At 40.3% G+C, this 22443-nt stretch overlaps 1 protein-coding gene across 1 annotated transcript; it reads right to left on the bottom strand.

Moving 5' to 3' along the window:
* Positions 1–20942: 20942 nt before the first annotated feature.
* On the bottom strand, positions 20943–21815 carry LOC120881626 (F-box only protein 27-like). The gene has a single exon (XM_040265318.1). It carries the CDS (start codon positions 21813–21815, stop codon positions 20943–20945), a length of 873 nt encoding a protein of 290 aa, XP_040121252.1.
* Positions 21816–22443: the final 628 nt, after the last annotated feature.

Here is a 22443-nt window from a genome sequence, read left to right as displayed (position 1 = left end):
AGGAAGTGTTATTTAAACAACTAAAAATAGAGTTACCATGCAATCCTTAAATCCCACTCCTGGGTATATATCCAGAGAAAACTATACTTTGAAAAGAAACATGCACCCCAATGTTCACTGCAGCACAGTTTACAATAGCCAAGACATGGAAGCAAACTAAACGTTCATCAATAGATGAACAGGCAAAAATGTGGTGTATATATATACACAAACACACACATATATATAATGGAATATTACTCAGCCATAAAAAAGAATGAAATAAGATCATCTGCAGTAACATGGATGATCTAGAGATTATCATACTAAGTGAAGTAAGCCACACATTAGAAAGACAAATATCTTTTTTTAATTACATTTTTCATTTTGTGTTGGAGTATAGCTGATTAACAGTGTTGTGATAGTTTCAGGTGGACAGCAAAAGGAGACAAATATGATATTGCTTATATGTGGAACCTAAGAAAAAGATACAAATGAACTTATTTACAAAACAGAAATAGACACACAGGCATAGAAAACAATCTTCTGGCTACCAAAGTGGAAAAGGGGAAGCAATAAATTAGGAGGTTGGGATTAACATATATATAGTACTATATATAAAATAGATAAGAAACAAGGACAGAGAACCAGACTTAATATTTTGTAATAACCTATAAGGGAAAAGAATCTGAAAAATAGTTATATATGTATATATCACTGTGCTGTATACCTGAAACTAACATAACATTGTAAATCAACTATACTTCAATTTTTTAAAAAAAGAGGTAGAAATGAAAATCCAGCAAACATTTATTCAAGAAAAATGGCTGTATCTCAATAAGACTGAGATTCGGTAGTTTTTAAATTTTCCCTATTCCCCTCCCCACCCCCAACTCCAAACTAGTCTTAAAAACTAAGAGCCCACAATTACAGTGAAAACCAGCAGTCACAGGAGAGTGTAGAATGGGATTGGAGCTTTTTCAAAGCTCCATTTTCAGATAATTACCATTATTTGACTTATTGGTTCCCTGGAATATCCCACTCACAAGCCTTATTTTTAGTTAAGCTGACTGAGATCTCTCCCAGTACAAATGTCCTTTTCCCCAGGGGCATTTGTTGAAAACAATCTGTGGCAGTTGTTTAACATCATAGTTGTCTAACGCAGTGGATAACAGATGGGGTAAACAATAGGCTAATGAAAAAGCTTAAAAGGAAACTCTGGGGAAATATCGATGGGGGTTTGAACAACTCTGACATATTCCTGGGAATCTCAATGGCCATGTTCATGTGTAGAGCTGTGATCATGCCCAGGGCTATGTGCATGCTCAGGAAATACCTGAGAAGGGTCTCAGCTCTCACATCTGGCTGACCTTGAGCCTCTATACAAGCAGGGAGTGAAAGCTAAAGTAAAGATGTCAACTACCTGCTTAAGTGTTGAAGACATGCCCCCAACATACACAAAGAGCCCTTTAGCAAAGACTGGGAGATTTACTGGTTCCAGGTAGCAACCTAGACATCCATCATGAATGGATGAATGGATAAAGAAGTTGTGGTACATATATACAATGGAATATTACCCAGTAATAAAAAAGGGATGAAATTGAGTCAGTTATAGAGATGTGGATGAACCTAGAGCCTGTCATACAGAGTGAAGTATGTCAGAAAGAGAAAAACGAATGTCATATATTAATGCATATATGTGGAATCTAGAAAAATGGTACTGATGAACCTATTTGCAGGGGAATAATAGAGACACGAACTGTGAACTTCCTGATGTTCAAGCTGGTTTTAGAAAAGGCAGAGGAACCAGAGTTCAAATTGCCAACATCCGCTGGATCATCGAAAAAGCAACAGAGTTCCAGAAAAACATCTATTTCTGCTTGATTGACTATGCCAAAGCCTTTGACTGTGTGGATCACAATAAACTGTGGACAATTCTGAAAGAGATGGGAATACCAGACCACCTGACCTGCCTCTTGAAAAATCTGTATGCAGGTCAGGAAGCAACAGTTAGAACTGGACATGGAACAACAGACTGGTTCCAAATAGGAAAAGGAGTATGTCAAGGTTGTATATTGTCACCCTGCTTATTTAACTTATACGCATCATGAGAAATGCTGGATTGGAAGAAACACAAGCTGGAATCAAGATTGCCAGGAGAAATATCAATAACCTCAGATATGCAGATGACACCACCCTTATGGCAGAAAGTGAAGCGAAGCTAAAAAGCCTCTTGATGAAAGTGAAAGAGGAGAGTGAAGAAGTTGGCTTAAAGCTCAACATTCAGAAAATGAAGATCATGGCATCTGGTCCCATCACTTCATGGGAAATAGATGGGGAAACAGTGGAAACAGTGTCAGACTTTATTTTTTGGGGGGCTCCAAAATCACTGCAGATGGTGACTGCAGCCATGAAATTAAAAGACGCTTACTCCTTGGAAGAAAAGTTATGACCAACCTAGATAGCATATTCAAAAGCAGAGATATTACTTTGCCGACTAAGGTCTGTCTAGTCAAGGCTATGGTTTTTCCAGTAGTCATGTATGGATATGAGAGTTGGACTGTGAAGAAAGCTGAGTGCCAAAGAATTGATGCTTTTGAACTGTGGTGTTGGAGAAGACTCTTGAGAGTCCCTTGGACTGCAAGGAGATCCAACCAGTCCATTCTGAAGGAGCTCAGCCCTGGGATTTCTTTGGAAGGAATGATGCTAAAGCTGAAACTCCAGTACTTTGGCCACCTCATGAGAAGAGTTGACTCATTGGAAAAGACTCTGATGCTGGGAGGGATTGGGGGCAAGAGGAAAAGGGGACAACAGAGGATGAGATGGCTAGATGGCATCACTGACTCGATGTATGTGAGTCTGAGTGAACTCCAGGAGTTGGTGATGGACAGGGAGGCCTGGCGTGCTGCGATTCACGGGGTTGCAAAGAGTCGGACACAACTGAGCGATTGAACTGAACTGAACTGAATAGAGACACAGATATAGAGAATGAACTTGTGGACACATTGGGGTAAAAAGAGGGTGGGACAAACTGAAAAAGCAGCATTGACATATGTATACTACAATGTGTAAAATAGATAGCTAGTGGGAAGCTGCAGGAAAGCACAGGGAGCTCAGCTCAGGGCTCCGTGATGACATAGAGGGGTGGAATGGCAGGGATGGGAGGGAGACTCAAGATAGAGAGGATATGTGTATACATATGGCTGGTTCTCACTGTTGTACAGCAGAAATTAACACAACACTGTAAAGCAATTTTATTCCAATAAAAAAATTTTAAAAAGGAAATCTCAGTCCAATCATTAGCTCAGCATTAAGCTAGCCAATCAGAGACTTAAGTGGGCAAGTACAAAAAAGAGTACAGATTCTACAGATTAATTCAGAAAATAAACAACTACAACAGACCCTGAGAAGGTAGTAGAGGATCTGATTTCCAAATACGCCACTGTATTACTTAAAACATCCAGTTTCAACAACAATAACAACAAAAAAATCATTACCAAAAGCCAAGAAAGTATGACCCATACACAGGATAAAAAGTAAAGCAATCAATAGAAACTGTTCCTGAGGCAGCTCAAATGTTGAATTTCATAGACTTTAAATTGGTTATTAAAAGTATTTTTCATGAACTAAAGTAAATAATATCTAAACTAAAGGAAAGTATGAGAACAATATCTCACCAAATAGAGAATGTCAATATGACATAAAAATTATGAAATGAACCAAGCAGAAATTCTGAAACTGAGAACTAAAAATGAAGTGTAAAGTTCACTAGAAGAGCAAGACTGCGCATTTGAGCAAGCAGAAGAAAGAATCAATGAACTTACTGCTGCTGCTGCTAAGTTGCTTCAGTCATGTCCAATTCTGTGCGACCCCATAGATGGCAGCCCACCAGGCTCTCCCATCCCTGGGATTCTCCAGGCAAGAACACTAGAGTAGGTTACCATTTCCTTCTCCAATGCATGAAAGTGAAAAGTGAAAGTGAAGTTGCTCAGTCATGTCCAACTCTTAGCGACCCCATGGACTACAGCCTACCAGGCTTCTCTGTCCATGGGATTTTCCAGGCAAGAGTACTAGAGTGGGGTGCCATTGCCTTCTCCGCAATGAACTTGAAAATAGGTTAATTTTGGATTAACATGTCTAAGGAAAAGAAAGATCAAAAAATGAAGAAAAATGAACAGAGCCTTACAGATCTGAAAGACACCAACATACACATGATGGAAGCCTAAGAAGAAAAGACAGTACAAAGAGGGCAGAGAGAATATTTGAAGAAATACTGGCCAAAATCTTTCCAAATTTGATGAGAAACGTTAATCAACACATCCAAAAAGCTCAAAAATTCCAAGTAGGATAGACTCAAAGAGCTCTGCAGCTAGACATATTATACACCTATGAAAATTCATCAGGATTATTTTATTTAGATGTTGGCATAGAAATGGGAGGGAAAAGGCTAGTGAGAATAAAGGGAAGAGAAAATTCAGGGGGAAAAGTTAGAATTTTAGATGATTGTTTATCACTCAAAGATCAGGGCTGTAGTACTTAGTATGTGAAAAAATCAGGGAGGTAAATTTCAGGAAAGCCATATAAAGAATATACAGTAAAGAACACTCTCATTTCAAGAATGTAGTGGCATTTAGAATAGTGGTCTGATAATGCGCCATTGCTGAACATTGGTCATAATATCTAGAGACTACATAATTGAACTATTGGTCATCCATAGTTGCTTCCCTTGCACATATTAGATATTTCATCTTCTTTTTAATCCCACTTTGACTTCCCATAATCTAATGACATGTAGGTGAAGCTCATTTTTTAAAAAATCACAATAATATACTATAAAACTCATGTAAATCATTTGATACTTGGGATTATTTGTACCATCACTTTTCTCCTTTGTCATAGAAATAGAGAAACAACCATATATTGATATTCAAATGGATTCTCTTTTATCAAACCAAGAAAATATCTTCAACATTATGCATCACCGTTGAACTGTATCATATATGTTAATAGCTGAAGGCTCAACTACAACTCCTGACCTTCAGGAACTTAAGTGCCCTCCCAATGCAGAAACCCCACACAAACTCAGAGGAGCAGCAAAGGAGGAGGAATGGAAATCAAACATTACTTCCCAAGGAAGTCCACAGACTAAACTCCCACTTCCATCAGCAGAACTCAGAAATCAGCATTGTGCCATCCATGAATCTCATCTGACATAATGAGGATGGCCTAAGAGAAGAGGAAAGGGGGGAAACTGAAAAGGGCCAGGTTTCCAGGACTTTACCAACACTTGCTCTTGGTACAATATTTGGTCATTCCCAGAGCCCCACCCCTGTGTTACAAACCTTAGCCTTTTGCACACTGTAGGTAGAGGTTTTACAAGAATTTGCAATCCCTTCAGGGCTACACCAAAGGAATTCTTACTCCAGTCTTTGTTTCTACTCAAACACCAGCACTGTGATAAAGCCTAAAAGAATAAGCTTCATTCATTACCTATAATGTCAAAATCGAAAAGGTTAATCACCATTAGTCAATGGAAATAAGGAGCAGATAGGAACTTATCTATCACACAAATGAAAGGGCTCTGAATTGAAGCCCACATACAAAATGACAAACACATACCCAGATGCTCTGGCATCCCTTCTGTACACCAAATGGCTGCACTCCTTCCTCCAATGTGCACTGCTCTCTCCTTGAATCCTGCCTGTGCACAACTGCAGTGCCTGGGTTCATCACAGTATCTTTTTATGTGTAAGACTGTTGGGGGAAAGCCTAGGCAATCATCACAAGTGCCATCCCCCACTTTTCCTCTCAGTTCAATCTAAGAGAAAGAATCTAATCTGTCCTAAAATCCCAGGAGCACCTCTTAAGACAGCTTCTAGGCACTTCCAGCCAGATTTGTATCCTAAAACTGACAGCAGCCCCTGATGCCTGCTCTACAAGTAGGAATTGAGGCATATGAAGTCGGGGAATCATGAGTCAGAAGTGAGACAGAGACAAAGAGACATATCCAGGCAAGCGTTGGCAGGTAATTCTGGTCCTCAGGTATGCACTGTATTTACAAACCCAGAGGAACCCAGTACCTCGAGTGAACGTCCCTTTAAGTTCAACATGATGCACACTCATTTCTTCACAGTATAGTGATACTATTCAGGTGCTCTGAGAGTCTTTCCTATATTTACTTCCATGGATAACCCCCAACATACACACATGTATAGTACATGAGTGTCTGCATGCACATACACAAAGAGAAAGAAAGACAGCAAATACGGGGGGAAAAAGCAGAGACCAAATCAAAACAACTTCTATCAGACCCAGGCTCTTCACCTAGATTAGAGTTTCTCAAGATGGCCACTGCTAATATCATGAGCCAGATAATCTTTTGTCATGGGCAAGGGGAGTGGGTGGCAATGGCAAGGCTCTCTCATCAATTGTATAAGGTTTAGAAGCATCCCTGCCCTGTTCCCATTAGATGCCAGTAGCAATCCCTCCACCAAGTTATGACCAGAAATGTCTTGAGACATTGCTAAATGTCCGAAATGGCAAAGTTTTCCTCTTTCCTCTTGAAGATCACCAACTTAGACCAAAAGGGTTTGCCCAGCATGCCCCCAACCAGTGCACAAATTGCCACATTACAAAAATATATGCAAGATTAACTAGTCAATCCTTTTAGCAGAGAGTCAGGGAGGTTAGAGATTTTCATAACCAGAAGTCCCTTTCAACAAAAAGAAAGTATTCCTGCCACCTAGTAATGAGCCTCCTCTATGACAGCCTATTCTAAGATTGTCTTGGCTTTCTTCTGACAACTTCCCACATGGTGTTCAGGCACCAAGTGACCCAGTGGGCCTCTCCACATGTGATTTCCTGCCAAATAATTTTCCACAATTGCTCTGTCAGCAAATTTTCATATTTGTCAAGCAAATTCATATAGATGTGAATATATATATATTTCCATTTCCAAAAATAACAGGAAAGGAATTAGACTAGAGAACTGATGGGCTTCTGGTTCAAGATGGTGGAGAAGAAAGACGCGGTCCTCCTGTGAGAACAACCAAAATCACAACTAGCTATTGAATAACCATAAACAGGAGGACACTGGAACCCACCAAAAAAATATATCCCATGTCCAAAGACAAAAAAGTTGCAACGAGATGGTATGAGGGGTGCAATCATAATAAATCATATCCCATACACCAGGTGGGTGATGCACAAGCTAGAGAACAATAATATCAAGAAAGTTCTCCCACTATTGTGAAGGTTCTAAGCTTCCCAGCCTGGGGAACCAGCAAAGGGACTGAGAACTCTCCAGGGGATCTGACTTTGCAGGCCAGTGGGATTTGATTTCAGGACTTCTACAGGACTTGGGGACACAGAAACTCCACTCTAGGAGGGCATGAACAAAATCATGAGTGGACAAAGACCAGGAGAATGGAGCAGTGACCCACAGACACTGAACCAGACCTACTTGCTAGTTTTGAAGGGTCTCTGTGGAGGCATGGGCCAGCAGTGGCTCCCCATCGGATGGAGGAACTGGCATCAGCAGTCCTGGAAGGGGCCCCTTGGTTTAAGCCTTCTTGCAGTTCACCATTAACCTTTCTATAGATCTGGCAGACTCCAGGGTTGAGTTACCTCAGGCCAAACAACTAACAGGGAGGGAGCACAACCCCATCCATCAGCAGATAATTGGATTAGAGCCCTGCCCATGAAATTAAAAGAAGCTTACTCCTTGGAAGAAAAGTTATGACCAACCTAGATAGCATATTCAAAAGCAGAGACATTACTTTGCCAACAAAGGTCCGTCTAGTCAAGGCTATGGTTTTTCCTGTGGTCATGTATGGATGTGAGAGTTGGACTGTGAAGAAAGCTGAGCACCAAAGAATTGATGCTTTTGAACTGTGGTGTTGGAGAAGACTCTTGAGAGTCCGTTGGACTGCAAGGAGATCCAACCAGTCCATTCTGAAGGAGATCAGCCCTGGGATTTCTTTGGAAGGACTGATGCTAAAGCTGAAACTCCAGTACTTTGGCCACCTCATGCGAAGAGTTGACTCATTGGAAAAGACCCTGATGTTGGGAGGGATTGGGGGCAGGAGGAGAAGGGGACGACAGAGGATGAGATGGCTGGATGGCATCACTGATGGATGTGAGTCTGAGTGAACTCCAGGAGATGGTGATGGACAGGGAGGCCTGGCGTGCTGCGATTCATGGGGTCGCAAAGAGTCAGACACGACTGAGTGACTGATCTGATCTGATCTGATCTGAGCCCTGCCCACTAGAACAAGACCCAGTTTTCCCCACCATCAGTCCCTCCCATCAGAAAGCTTACAGAAGGCTCTTAGCTTCATCCACCAGAAGGCAGACAGAAGCAAGAAGAAACACAATCCAACAGCAGCTAGAATGAAAACCACATCACAGAAAGTTAAATAGAATGAAAAAACAGAGAGTTATATCCAGATGAAAGGACAAGATAAAACCCCAGAAAAATAACCAAGTGAAGTGGAGATAGGCAACCTTCCAGAAAAAGAATTCATAATAATGATAATGAAGATGATCCAGGGTCTCAGAAAAAGAATGGAGGCAAACATTGAGAAGATGCAAGAATTATTTGCCAAAGACCTACAGGAACTAAAGAACAAACAAACAGAGATGAACAATACACTGGAAGGAATCAATAGCAGAATAATTGAGGCAGAAGAATCGACAAGTACCTGGGAGGAGAGAATGGTGGAAATCATTGCTGCAAAACAGAATATAGACAAAAGGATGAAAAAAAAAAATGAAGACAGTCTAAGAGACCTCTGGGACAACATTAAATGCACCAACATTCGCATTATAGGGGTCCCAGAAGGAGAAGAGAGAGAAAAAGGATCCAAGAAAACGTTTGAAGAGATAATAGCTGAAAACTTACCTAACATGGGAAAAGAAATAGTCTATTAAGTTCAGGAAGCACAGAGAGTCCCAGGCAGGATAAACCCAAGGAGGAACACACCAAGACACATAATAATCAAACCGACAAAAATTAAAGACAGAGGTAAAATACTAAAGCAACAAGGGAAAAATGACAAATAATATACAAGAGAACTCCCATAATGTTATCAGCTGATTCTTCAACAGAAACTCTACAAGCCAGAGGGAATGAATGGCAGGATATATTTAAAGTGATGAAAGGGAAGAACCTACAACCAAGAATACTCTACCCAGCAAAACTCTTGTTCAGATTTGACAGAGAAATCAAAAGCTTTCCAGACAAGCAAGAGTTAAAAGAATTCAGCACCACTAAACCAGCTTTACAACAAATGGTAAAAGAACTTCTCTAGGCAGGAATCAAGACAAGGAAATGATCTTACCCAAAATAAACACCAAACAATTAAGAAGATAGTAATAGGATCATATATATGGATAATTTGGCTGGGTGGATGAGAATGGTTGTATGTATGCACTTCCACTTACCACATCACTCTACTTAACTCCCCAAATTGTATGTAATTATTTTATACCGTTAGGTTAAATATGTTTCCATTATGGCTTGCAATTATAATTATCTATTTTTTTGGTCTAGCTATTGATTGTGAAAACTGATAAACATCTCTTACTATTGTGATTATGTAACTCTTATTCACTTAATACTGTTGTATCAGGATTGGTCAACAGAAGATAATAGAATTCTATATCACTAAAAAACAATTACTGACTCAATGGACATGAGTCTGAGTGAACTCCGGGACTTGGTGATGGACAGGGAGGCCTGGAATGCTGCAGTTCATGGGGTCACAAAGAGTCAGACATGACTGAGTGACTGAACTGAGCTGAACTGAACTGAAAAAACAATTATTTAATAGAAAAACTTGTAATCATTTTTTAAAATCCAGAGAATTATCTTGGAATTTTTTGAATAATGTAAATAAATACCCAAGTATTGCTTTTTTTCTCCAAAGCTCCAGATATGTTTCTAATATGATGATGTTTTACTTTCATCTAGTTTGTTTCACTTTTTCTATTTCATATTCAGTGCTCCCATTTCATCTAGTTTATGTTTTCCAATTTCTCTATCTCTTTTTTGTTGTTTTTGTTCTTTCTCAAGCCTTTATCAAGCATAATAGAAAAGCTTTTGCATACACATATGTATTATGTATAATATGCATATTTTAGAAAGTTATGAGTTTTTGCCTAGCAATAAAATTCATGACATTTTGATTCCACTTGTTTGACTTAGCATGAACAGAATGCTAGATTTCTAATTTATATTCACTCAAAACTTTGACATAGTTCTATGTATTTTGGCACTTAGTATTACTGCTAAAAGCCTAGAAAATTCATCTTAGTGATTTTAAAAAAATTGAATGAGGCTTGAAACTTCTAATTCTGAGTATAAAAAAATACTATGCTGTAAAAACTAGGAAATTAACACGTGATACAGTATTATTAACTAAAGTACAGGTTTTGTTCAAATTTCATGAAAAAAGATTATTTAAAAGAAATTTCTAGCTATTAAAATGGACTGAGCTGATAGTTGCACTTCTCTATAAATATACTAACAGCCACTGTATACTTTAAATGACTGGTATGGTATGTGTTTTATATCTAAATGAAGCTTTTTTAAAAAAGATGAGTTAAGTGTAGTGGAGCTTATTTATCTAAAAAATCTTACTGGCTCTATCTTCAGCTAGCTGTTTGGTCATGAACTAGAACGGGCTAATAATCCACGCTCTGCTTATCTACTGAGGTGTGGAGAGGATCAAATGAGGTAATGAATGTGAAAGTACCTTGAAAATACAAAGCTCCATACAATTATGTTTATTATTTCCACTAATTTCCAGGTTTGCAAAACTGAGAGGAAGAAATAAGCTCTCATGAGGCAGGATTGTATATTCTAATTCCCAGGGCCATAGTGGAAAGGTAGAAAAGAATGGGATGGGAAAACAACTTATTGGGCTTTGAAAATGAAATCCACAGTGAAATGGATGGATGCCAAGTACTAACATCAGATGGTAAAAGATTTCCTGTAGTTAGGGCATAGAAATGTTAAATATCAAATGGGCATGGGAAGCAAAATTATAAAGGAAACATCATTTTACTTAAAACTTTAAGTCCTCTAAATTTCAAAAATCATTCTCTCTCAAACTGTGTGCCTTGAAACACAAGTATTTCTCAAAATATGAATACTAATAGATGTTTTCAGAAAATGAGTTTAGGAGAAGTTTCAACTATAGAGTCACAGTATACATAAACAGAAAGACTGGGAAGATATGTAGTAAAGAAATTATTCTATTTTGTTTAACCCATTATATCCTTTAACATATCTGATCTGAGAACCCTATCTCTAAATCTATCTTTCTTTCTGTTTCTGTCAAGATCAGACTGAGAAATGTAACACTCAAAGGATTTCAGAATCAAAATGGACTATGAGTCAGTAAGGTGATTGCTGAGCATAAATGTGATAGCATGTATAAAAATACAAGCCAGAATGATGAATCCATCTTCCCAGAGCACTGATCAAATTTTTCCTAAGGTAGCACATCTAGTTCTGGGCTCCCAAAGGCCATGAAAAAGACAGAGCTAAAAAAGACAATGCAATACAATATTGTAAAGTAATTAACCTCCAATTAAAATAAATAAATTTATATTAAAAAAGAAAAAAAACAAAGAATGTGATGAAATTCATTAAAAGAATGAGTTGAAAGATCTATGTTATGTACAAATCAGAGACAGCAGAAGGATAACTTAATAAGAAACGAGGGAGCAACAAGGAATGTTCAGTGTACAGCTATAACCAAAGACACACTGCTCTTGAGTCTGCTTCAGTTTCCTTCTCACTGTCTGCCTGCTGCAGGTCCTTTCTGACTCAATTTTTTTCTTTTTTTACCAAAGGTGTACTCAGTTTCCTCCTCTGTTCCTCAGCTCACTATACTACACATTCCAGTTCTTGTCCCATAGCTGCCTGCCCCTGTCTAGTTGCATGCCAGATGACTTGATCCAATCCTAGGTCTCAGATCCTAGACCTACGTGTCTCTCCTGTACTTCACAGGAGAGGTATATGTTGCATGTGAGGAAGATATTCCTAACAAAGTGGGTGTAGGATATAGGGTTTCATGAACAGTATTAAAAGTGAATACCCATCTACCTTTTTAATTAGGTGCAATTTTATTTTGAGGAAAGAACACAAACTATAGAAGAACAGAAGCCAAGCGAGACCAAGAAAATACAGAATCTACCTTTTACAGCAGTTGGAAATTGGCAACTAGCCTCAAAAAAACATGAATGGAGTCAAATACAGGAACTCTAAAGAGTCCTAGACAAAAATTAAAAAGGGAAACCCCAATATTAAATAATGTAGCTGTTCCCGAAAACACATCAGTTGAATTACGTACATGTTCACAGACTTATTCTTGATTACTAGGTTAGAAAGACATTTTATTCCTTTTCCAAAAATTCTCAACAGAACCTCCAGCCACAAGGACAAACTCATCTTCCACTGCAACATTTGAGGATTTCCAAATTTGGAAACTAAATGTTCAACTCTTTCAGGCCATATGGCATAGGGACAGTGACTGAATACTCAGTGGCTAACTGTGAAGCCACAAGAGATGGTGAGAAATGTGACCATAGCCAGCTTTTTAAGCTTTGACCCTGCTTGCCAGACCAAAGAGCAGCACAGTGTAGGGGAACAAGCCAAACAGTGGCAAATCTACACACCGAAACTGAATCTTGCAGTATCCTTTCTGCCAGGGCCACAAAGTAAATAAGGAGAGAGAAAAAAAATCCCTTTCTCAAAACAGACCTAGAGTGGGTGTGTGGCTTCAATCCGACAGTCTCATTTTACTTCAGTGCTTTTGGGCAGAGTGGGGAGGAAGAAAGGAGAGAGAGGAGGAGGTGAGAGAAAAAACACAGCCATTTTTGTAAATTAAATTTCAGAATCTTTTCATTATGCAGCTTCGACTCATTGAGTTTTTTTTTCCTTCCAGCCCCCTCCTCCTCCTTCCTTGAAACTCTTGCTCCATTCACTACCCACTCCTTCATGAACACACACACACACACACACACACACACACACACACGTACACGCACACATAGTGTTGCCCTTGATATGAATCAAAGCAGACAGAGCAGCTCTGCCTCAGTACTTGCTTCTAACCAGGGATGTAAACAATATTCAGGAGGTTTTTTTGGCCTTTAGAAGGGTTTTAACAATAATGGTGCATTTCCACTTTTACTTAGAAAAAGCTGAAAGGAAACTAAAAGTTTTAATAGGTACAAATATTGTACTTCTTCTACATCAGTAAATAATGCCAACGTGGAAGAATGGCAGTGTGTGGCAACATACTGAATGATGCTGTTTCTGGTAATCCTCCAGCAAAAGCCTTTGTGAAGTTTTACGCCATTAATCACATTAAATTGACCTCTGAGGGCCAGGACATAATGTTCTATTATTGTTGTGTGTTTGTTTGTTTTTACTATTTAATAGCTCTCATTTTAAAGCTTAAGCTTAACTTAAATAGGGGATGATGCAGGAAAAAAGCAAGCAATTTGAAGTTTGACTTGATGAATCTGTCCAGGAAACAGTATGACATTTGGACACAGATGCTTAGGTCTCTGGCCAAAAAGAAATTATTGATGTGACGCATAAGACTGGGGAGTCTAGGGCTTCCATTTTGAATTAATCAAGCTGTGTTCTTTAGACATTTGATTGATTTATTCTAATTCTCAAAAATGGCTGCTGTTCCCCTCACCTTCCAAAGCCCAACCTAGAGTGACATGGTGAAAAATAGCACAGAAACCTGCATGTTCACAAGCTGGGCTAGTACAAAACATTTCCCCAGGTCAGCAACACTTGCATGTACAAGGAGCTATTTTGAAGGAAGTTTTACTAAGTCCTAAATGTGTATTTTTTTTCCTCAGAAATTCTATGAAGCAAAATTAGTTGACTGGGCCATAGGCCATAAAACCTAATTAGTTCTGTAAGGTTGTTTAATGTTTAAGCCTAACCATCAGTAGCCAGCCATACCAAAGAGGTTTTCAGATTTCAAAGCCTCAATGCAGAGGGACAAAAGCTAAATATAAGATAGAAAGGAATCAATTTTTCTTTTAACTTGGGCACCAGGGGAAAACAAAATCCTGAGGAGGAAAAAGAGAAATTAGTTACAAGGCTTTCAGGATTCTACAGGGCTCTGCAGAATTAACCAAAGATCTTACACAGGACTAACAAAACATCTACATTTTTCTTTCTAGGCACTCAGGTTACTGTGCACATAGTATATTCTTCATCCTCTTCATAGCCTATTAAAATAGGAGAAGTAGGTATTCTCCACCACCCTAATATACCTTAGAGGCTTTGTCCTCCTGTCAGAGTCTCCAGAGTTTTACTATTGAGTGATACAGATGCATACTGCATAAGCAGAATTGAAGTGCTGTCGCTAATTCAGTTTCATCAAAGCTTAAATCCACAGAACAGAATTGTAAAGTAAAAATTAAAAATAAATAAATTAATTAATTTAAAAAAAAAGAAAAAATCCACAGAACAATGATCAACTTTGCATTTATTTTCCAACATCAGCCCCCTCATTTGAATGACACTACTTTAATGACAATAAATGTTGCATGGGCACCATGAAGTGAGAAACATCACCCTGAATTAATACCCCATCTGCCTGCCATCTCACTAAGATCCTGAGGCATGTTTCAAAGCAAGCATAGGAAAATTTATACCTAACCAAAATCATAGGGGAAATGGAATGTCAGAGACAGAATTTAGTTTCTTTTTTAGAATTAGAGTATTTGTGAGGTGTCAGACTACTCTGTCCACCAGATTTGCTGAGGAGGAAGGGTAGAAGAGGAGAGAATATATAAATAGTTTTTATTTTATTATAAAATAATTTTTTATATATGGTGATTTAGAAAGTGGACTGATTTTTGCCTCTACATCTTTCTGTTTTTCACCTACATGTCTAAGCCTGGCACTGCTCTTCTGTTGGAATCAGAAATATATATATATACAGCTTCCCTGGTGGCACAGCCAGTAAAGAATCTGCCTGCAATGCAGGTGACCCAGGTTCAATCCCTGGGTTGGGAAGATCTCCTGGAGAAGGGAATGTCAACCCATTCCAGGATTCTTGCCTGGAAAATTACATGGACAGAGGAGCCTGGCAGGCTATAGTTCATGGGGTCGCAGAGTCGGATATGGCTGAGTGACTAACAACAACATTAATACACATGTATGTATATTTTGGGAGAAGTGACAGTGAACAGTGGAAGGATGAAGAAACAAGAGTCCAAATAAAAGGACTTGGCTTTTTTAAAAGTTTAGTATCTATCTTTGTCATTGAGTTCTAAATCCTCAGGCTGCAAAACAAATGGAAGAATAATAATCTAAAAGTTTTCTTGTTCTCACCCTCACATTTTTTAAAAAATATAAATTTATTTGTTTTAATTGGAGGTTAATTACTTTACAATATTGTATTGGTTTTGCCATACATCAACATGAATCCACCACAAGTATACTGATGCACATTTTTTTAAAAGACTTAAAGCACTCATCTAATGAGGGAGCTAAGACTTACACAGACTATCTTATGTGTGGCCTTAAAGTCACAGTTAAGCAAGCCATTTTGTTCTATGTAGCAACATTATTACACTTAATCTTGTGCATTCAACAAACGTGGGAGAGAGAAGAGATGAGAGAATGAGGAGATATGGCACCCAAGATGGAAGTGGGAACACTGGGTTCAGATAAGTTGGAAGATTTTAAATGTATCCAGCACCCATGTACACATAATCAGATAACATCTATGGATGGTGTGGAAGCTTTTCCTCGAAGTCTTAACTTAGGTTCATCAGACCCTTTGCAAAAATTCATATCTCCCACATTTATTCAAAGTTGCCCAGCCACCAGGGTCAGTCAGGGCCATGTGGACCTGGAGTCATTACCTGGCTCTGTCATTAACTTAGATACCCTTATCTAGGGAAGGAGCATATTGATTGCATTTACATTGACTAATACTTTGGGTGGAAAAGGAGAATTTTAAAAGTTCAAGTTTCCAAAAGACTTAGCTTTTCTTTAAGTAAAAGGAATCAGCAGAATTCATAATTCTCACTCAATTCACTTCAGAACCTCTTGCAGATAGCAAATAAGTAAAGTTCATAGCTCTAAATAATTAAAAGCCAGTCCCACCTCCCCTTTTACTATAGCTGATTCAACTACTCAGTCATGCTTCCAGGTTCCTCCATCATCCCTCCATCTCAGAGATCCATAAAATATTAAAGCTAAGAGAAGTTTCTCACCAACCTCTCTACACTTGGAGTAGGTATTTGTGTCTAAGCCCACTTACTCCCTGCCCCATCCTTTATCACCAGAGTTGAAAAGTCTAGTTCTCAGTCCCTTTGCTACCCTCCTCCTTCTCTGGGTACTCACCCTCCCTCAGTCCTGAAACTCAGCCTTTCCCATTTGCCAGCCAAACCTAAAACCACCTCCTTTCAAATACCCCTTACTGCAAAATACAGGCTTAAATTAAGAAAGTAGGGAAAACTACTAGAGCATTCGGGTATGTTTAGGTGCTAAGTTGTGTCCAACTCTTTGCGACTCCATAAATTTTAGCCTGCCAGGCCCCTCTGTCCATGGGATTTCCCAGGCAAGAATACTGGAGCAGGTTGCCATTTCCTTCTGCAGGGGATCTTCCTGACCCAGGGATCAAAACCACGTCTCCTATGTCTCCCGCATTGGCAGGCAGGTTCTTTACAACTAGCACCACCTGGGAAGCCCAAATCAAATTTTTTATTATTATATAGTGGAGGTGATGAATAGATTCAATGGATTAGATCTGGTAGACAGAGTGCCTGAAGAATTATGGATAGAGGTTCATAACATTGTACAGGAGGCAGTGACCAAAATCATTTCAAAGAAAAACAAAAGCAAGAAAGCAAACAGGTTGTCTGAGGAGGCTTTACAAATAGTTGAGGAAAGAAGAGAAGCAAAAGCAAGGGAGAAAGGGAAAGATACACCCAACTGACTGCAGAGTTCCAGAGAATAGCGGGAAGAGAAAAGAAGACCTTCTTAAATGAACAATGCAAACAAGTAAAGGAAAACAATAGAAGGAAAATACTAGAGATCTCTTCAATAAAATTGGAGATACCAAGGGAATATTTCATGCAAGGATGGTCATGATAAGGGACAGAAACAGTAAGGACCTAACAGAAACAGAAAAGATTAAGAAGAGGTGGCAAGAATACACAGAACTATACAAGAAAGGTCTTAATGACCTGGATAACCATGATGTCACCTACGGCCAAACATCTTAGAGTGTGAAGTCAAGTGGGCCTTGAAAGTGAAAGTTATTCAGTCATGTCTGACTCTTTGCAACACCATGGACTATACAGTCCATGGAATTCTCCAGGCCAGAATACTGGAGTGGGTAGCCTTTCCCTTTTCCAGGGGATCTTCCCAACCCAGGGATCTAACCCAGGTCTCCTGCATTGCAGGTGGATTCTTTACCAGCTGAGCCACAAGGTAAGCCCAAGATAACTGGAGTGGGTAGCCTATCCCTTCTCCAGCAGATTTTCCCAAACCAGAAATCGAACTGGGGTCTCTGGCATTGCAAGCAGATTCTTTACCAACTGAGCTATCAGGGAAGCCCTTAGGAAGCATTACTATGAAAAAAGTGAGTGGAGGTGATAGAATCCCAGCTGAGCTATTTCAAATCCTAAAAGATGATGCTGTTAAAGTGTTTCACTCAATATGCCAGCCAATTTGGAAAACTCAGCAGTAGCCACAGGACTGGAAAGATCAGTTTTAATTCCAATCCCAAAGAAAGGCAGTGCCAAAGAATGTTCAAACTACCGCACAATCATGCTCATTTCACATGCTAGCAAGGTTATGCTTGAAATCCTTCAAGCTAGGCTTCAGCAGTATATGAACCAAGAATCAGATGTACAAGCTAGGTTTAGAAAAGGCAGAGGAACCAGAGACCAAATTGCCAACATTCGAGAAAGCAAGGGAGTTTTAGAAAATCATCTACTTCCGCTTCACTGACTACACTAAAGCCTTGGACTGTGTGGATCACAACAAACTGTGGAAAATTCTTAAAGAGATGGGAAAACCAGATCACCCTTCCTGTCTCCTGAGAAAAACCTATATGCAGGTCAAAAAGCAACAGTTAGAACTGGACATGGAACAACTGACTGGTTCAAAATTGAGAAGGGAGTACATCAAGGCTGTATATTGTCACCCTGTTTATTTAACTTCTACACAGAATACATCATGTGAAATGCTGGGCTGGATCAATCACAAGCTGGAAACAATATTGCCAGGAGAAATATCAACAACCTCAGATATTAGATACCACTCTAATGGCAGAAAGTGAAGAGAAACTGAAGAGTCTCTAGATGAAGGTGAAAGAGAGTGAAAGAGGAGGCTTGAAATTCAACATTCAAAAACCTAGGATGATGGCATCTGATCCCATCATTTCATGGCAAATAGAAGGGGAAAAAGTGGAAGCAGTGACAGATTTTCTTTCCTTAGGCTCCAAAATAACTGAGGATGGTGACTGCAGCCATGAAATTAAAAGATGATTGCTCCTTGGAAGGAAAGCTATGACAAAGCTAGATAGTGTCTTAAAAAGCCAAGACATCACTTTGCTGACAAATGTCCATATAGTCAAAGTTATGGGTTTTCCAGTATTCATGTATGGATGTGAGAGTTGGACCATGAAGAAATGATGCTTTCAAATTGTGGTGCTGGAGAACTCTTGAGAGTCTCCTGGATTGTCAATCATAACCTTGAATTGATTTCAGCCTGAGAAGGACTGATGCTGAAGCTGAAGCTCCAATACCACCTGATGTGAAGAACTGACTCATTGGGAAAGACCCTGATGCTGGGAAAGACTGAAGGCAAAAGAAAGGGTGGCAGAGGATAAAATGGTTAGATAGCATCACTGACTCAGTGGACATGAATTTGAGCACACTATGGGAGATAGTGGAGGACACAGGAGTCTGGTGTGCTACATTTCACAGGATAGCAGTTAGACAACTTAGTGACGGAACAACTTTCTTCAGCCCATCATGGCCATTAGGTGGCGCTGCAGACAGTTAGCTCCCTCTTCAACTCCTTGGCAGCAGGCTCTTTGGGTATGGCAAGTTGATTCTGAACAATTGTGATCTCAAATACTCTGTAAAAAGCACAATTTCTGGTTTGTACAAACGATTTTAAGATTAAGGGAGTGATCAGGTAGAAACACAGAAAAGTGTTGTTGATTTCTTTTTTCTCCACATCAGTTCTAGCCTGCATGACAAGACTTACTATTAATATCTTCTTGCCTTGTTCATGAATGAACAGAGATATCCTAGGAATAAAAGTTGGTGCCTTTTGCCAAGTCTCCCAGAACAATCTCTGAAACCCTCAAAATAGAAGAACAGGAACTGGGCACTGGAGTGTGCATGTGTGACAAAATATTGCTGTATAAATTATTTGGGGGTTATATACTATTTGGGATTAGCTGCACCTCAGCACCTTTCCATTAGAATTTGATAGCTGGTGAAAAAGAGACAAAGCTAGCTGCCTAATACCTGCAGCAAGCAAGGACAATTAGAAGACATTCATTTTTGTTCTGTTCACACTTCTATTCCCAAACTAACCATATGCTTTCTGGGTTTTGGCTTGACCACCTAATTGATATGTACTAGCAGAGAAAAATGATTTTTTAAAAAAGTATTTAATAAACATTCACCTTTCAGACTTAGCTTTCATATTTCATTTTATATCAAGAAGCTAAGTTCAGACCATATGAAAATGTACAGACAATTCTGATTAAGGATGAAGGTCTGACAAACAAATGTTAGCCTACACAGTCAAAATTTAAACAAAACATAAAGGTTACTGGAGTAAGAGTCAAGAGAACTGGGTCTAACTCATATGGCAACTTTGGACAAGGCTCCCTCTCTTTGAGACTTTCTTTTCTGGGTATACCACTACATGCCCTACCTGCTTCACAAAGGGATTAGAAGGGTCAAAGAAACTACTTTCTAAATGACTTTGTTTTTTGTTTTTTGTTTTTTTTTTGAAGATACATTCCTGATTTATTATCTCCATATTCAAAAAGAATTTCAAAGTAACAAAATAACTCTATCCACCATAGAATCCAGAATAAGGTTGGGCTCTGGGGACCAAATTCATTGTTCACAGGGTGGGCAGAACCCTCTGCCTCTAAACAATCTTTTGAGCTAATTCAGAGAAGGCAACGGCACCCCACTCCAGTACTCTTGCCTGGAAAATCCCATGGATGGAGGAGCCTGGTAGGCTGCAGTCCATGGAGTCTCTAATTAAGAGTCGGACATGACTGAGCGACTTCACTTTCACTTTTCACTTTCATGCATTGGAGAAGGAAATGGCAACCCACTCCGGTGTTCTTGCGTGGAGAATCCCAGGGACGGTGGAACCTGATGGGCTGCCATTTATGGGGTCGCACAGAGTCAGACACAACTGAAGCAACTTAGCAGCAGCTTTCAGCTCTGAGTCCTGGTCACAGTCTTGAAATCACAGAAGGTTAGAGACTGGAATTACTCAGCCAGAGGGATGAGTTTCTGGTTCAGACACAAGGAGACGGTTTCTTGGAAGTGATCAATGAAGCCTCTGCAGCAGAAACAGAAGACAAGGGCAGAGGGCATGGGGGCTGAACCAGAGGGGCCTGGCACTGGCCGGCGGGGGGATGGGGGGTGGCACGGTGAGGAGCCCTTTCACCATTTCCTCGTTTTCATCCGTGTGTCTCCACTCCGTAGAACAGGGGCTGCGTTCAGTCAGTAACCCTGATGTAAGAATGTTCTTCTCATAGTTTCTCATAGAATTTAAAGACAGGGCCCAGTAGGACTCTTGATTGGATCCAGGAGAGATCCCATGATGCCTGGAGCTACACGCTTTCAATTAGAGGTGGTCTGGCCAAAGGTCCCAGCTCCTGGAAGGCACGGTCACGTTGTCTTACAGGGACAGCCTAGGGACGGATCTGTACGATGACACTGGATTGGGGCCTGCAGACTCCACACTGCTCAGGCCACGAATCATAGCCCTCAACACTGTGGTCAAACAACACAAAGCGGACGCCCTTCTTGATGTTGGTGAATGCATGCATGATCCGAAAGGAGAAACTGCCTGTCCGTGGCCGGACGGGAAAACGTTTATGGAAGAAATAATGCAAGATGGCATAGTTGGCATCTAGAAGCTTGACGACTAGCTGATACATCTGGTCACTTCCTTGTTGCTCTGTCCAGCGGCGACAGACAGAAATCCAAATCTTTCCACTATCCAGGAGTTCCCGCCACAGACCCTCCTCCTCCAGGTCCAAAATTTCTCCCTTGTACCAACACCTGTAGGCAGGACTGTAGCTCATCTCCCCAGAAGTCTTCAGCCTGACCCCCAAGTCTTCCTCTTCCTCCGAGCCATCTCTACAGCTCAGCATCATACAGTTCCAGAGGTCTTCTTTGCCCAGCGGGTTCGCGATGAGCTTGCGTCCTATGGGTCTGAGCTCGCAGAAGCGGCCCAGGATGCAGGGCCCGGGGTCATCAACAGGGGGCAGGCAGGTGCGGATGACGGGCCACAGGTCGGGGTGTTTCCAGGGCAGGATGCTCCGCCACAGGTCCCAGCTGTCCACCAGGTCTCGCCAGCGCCGGCACACCTGGCGGCAGTGCCGGAGCAGCGTGCTTGGAGGCAGGTAGATCAGCACCTTCCGGAGCATCTCCATGGGCAGCTGGTTCACGCCCGGAGCCTCCTGTGGTTCGTGGTGCGGAGCTGGGACGCGGGCGAGCAGGCCCCAGGAGGTTGAGGCCCCCGTGGTCTCCTCTCCAGGCCCTGCGGCTGCTGCCTGCATCTCAGCCAGTGCTCCTCACCAGTGGGCCTTCACCTCGCCTCACCTTCTAAATGACTTTGAAAAATATTAAGTTGTGCTCAAAGCAGAAGCATTATATTTCCCCTAAGGGTCTTCATTCTTATACAGGGTCATTTATTCATTCAGTGATAAAGTCTGTGTACTATGTAGTATCACAAATAGATTCCAGAAGTGGAACTACTTTCGATTTCTCTAAAAGTTTTTTTTTCTTCTACAAATATATATATATATATTTGTCAAGCTGAAATCTCAGTTTCCTGACAAGGGATTGAACCTGTGGCCGTGGAAGTGAAAGCATGGAGTCCTAACCACTGGACCTCCAGGGAACTCCCTCTCTCAAATTTTATAATGCAAAGTTTTGAAGGGTAAGAATAGTGGGAGGAGGTAGTTCAAGTAACTGACAAAATGGAATGTTTCCAGAAGAAAGCAACTAGGAGAGAAAGGAGTCAATAAATCTGCCACATGAAGAATGTCTGAAGGAATGCGTGGGAAATGTTTAGTCTGGAGCAGACTACAGGAGCTAATGATGACTGTTTTAAAAAATCTAAAGGCCTATCACACATAAGAGAGATTAAGTTTTTTCATAGCAGAAGGCAGACCAAAAATCAAC

This window comes from Oryx dammah, unplaced genomic scaffold (assembly GCF_014754425.2).
Source record: "Oryx dammah isolate SB20612 unplaced genomic scaffold, SCBI_Odam_1.1 HiC_scaffold_23, whole genome shotgun sequence".
In the NCBI taxonomy this organism is placed as follows: domain Eukaryota; kingdom Metazoa; phylum Chordata; class Mammalia; order Artiodactyla; family Bovidae; genus Oryx; species Oryx dammah.
This window is presented reverse-complemented; position numbering and strand designations above follow the sequence as displayed.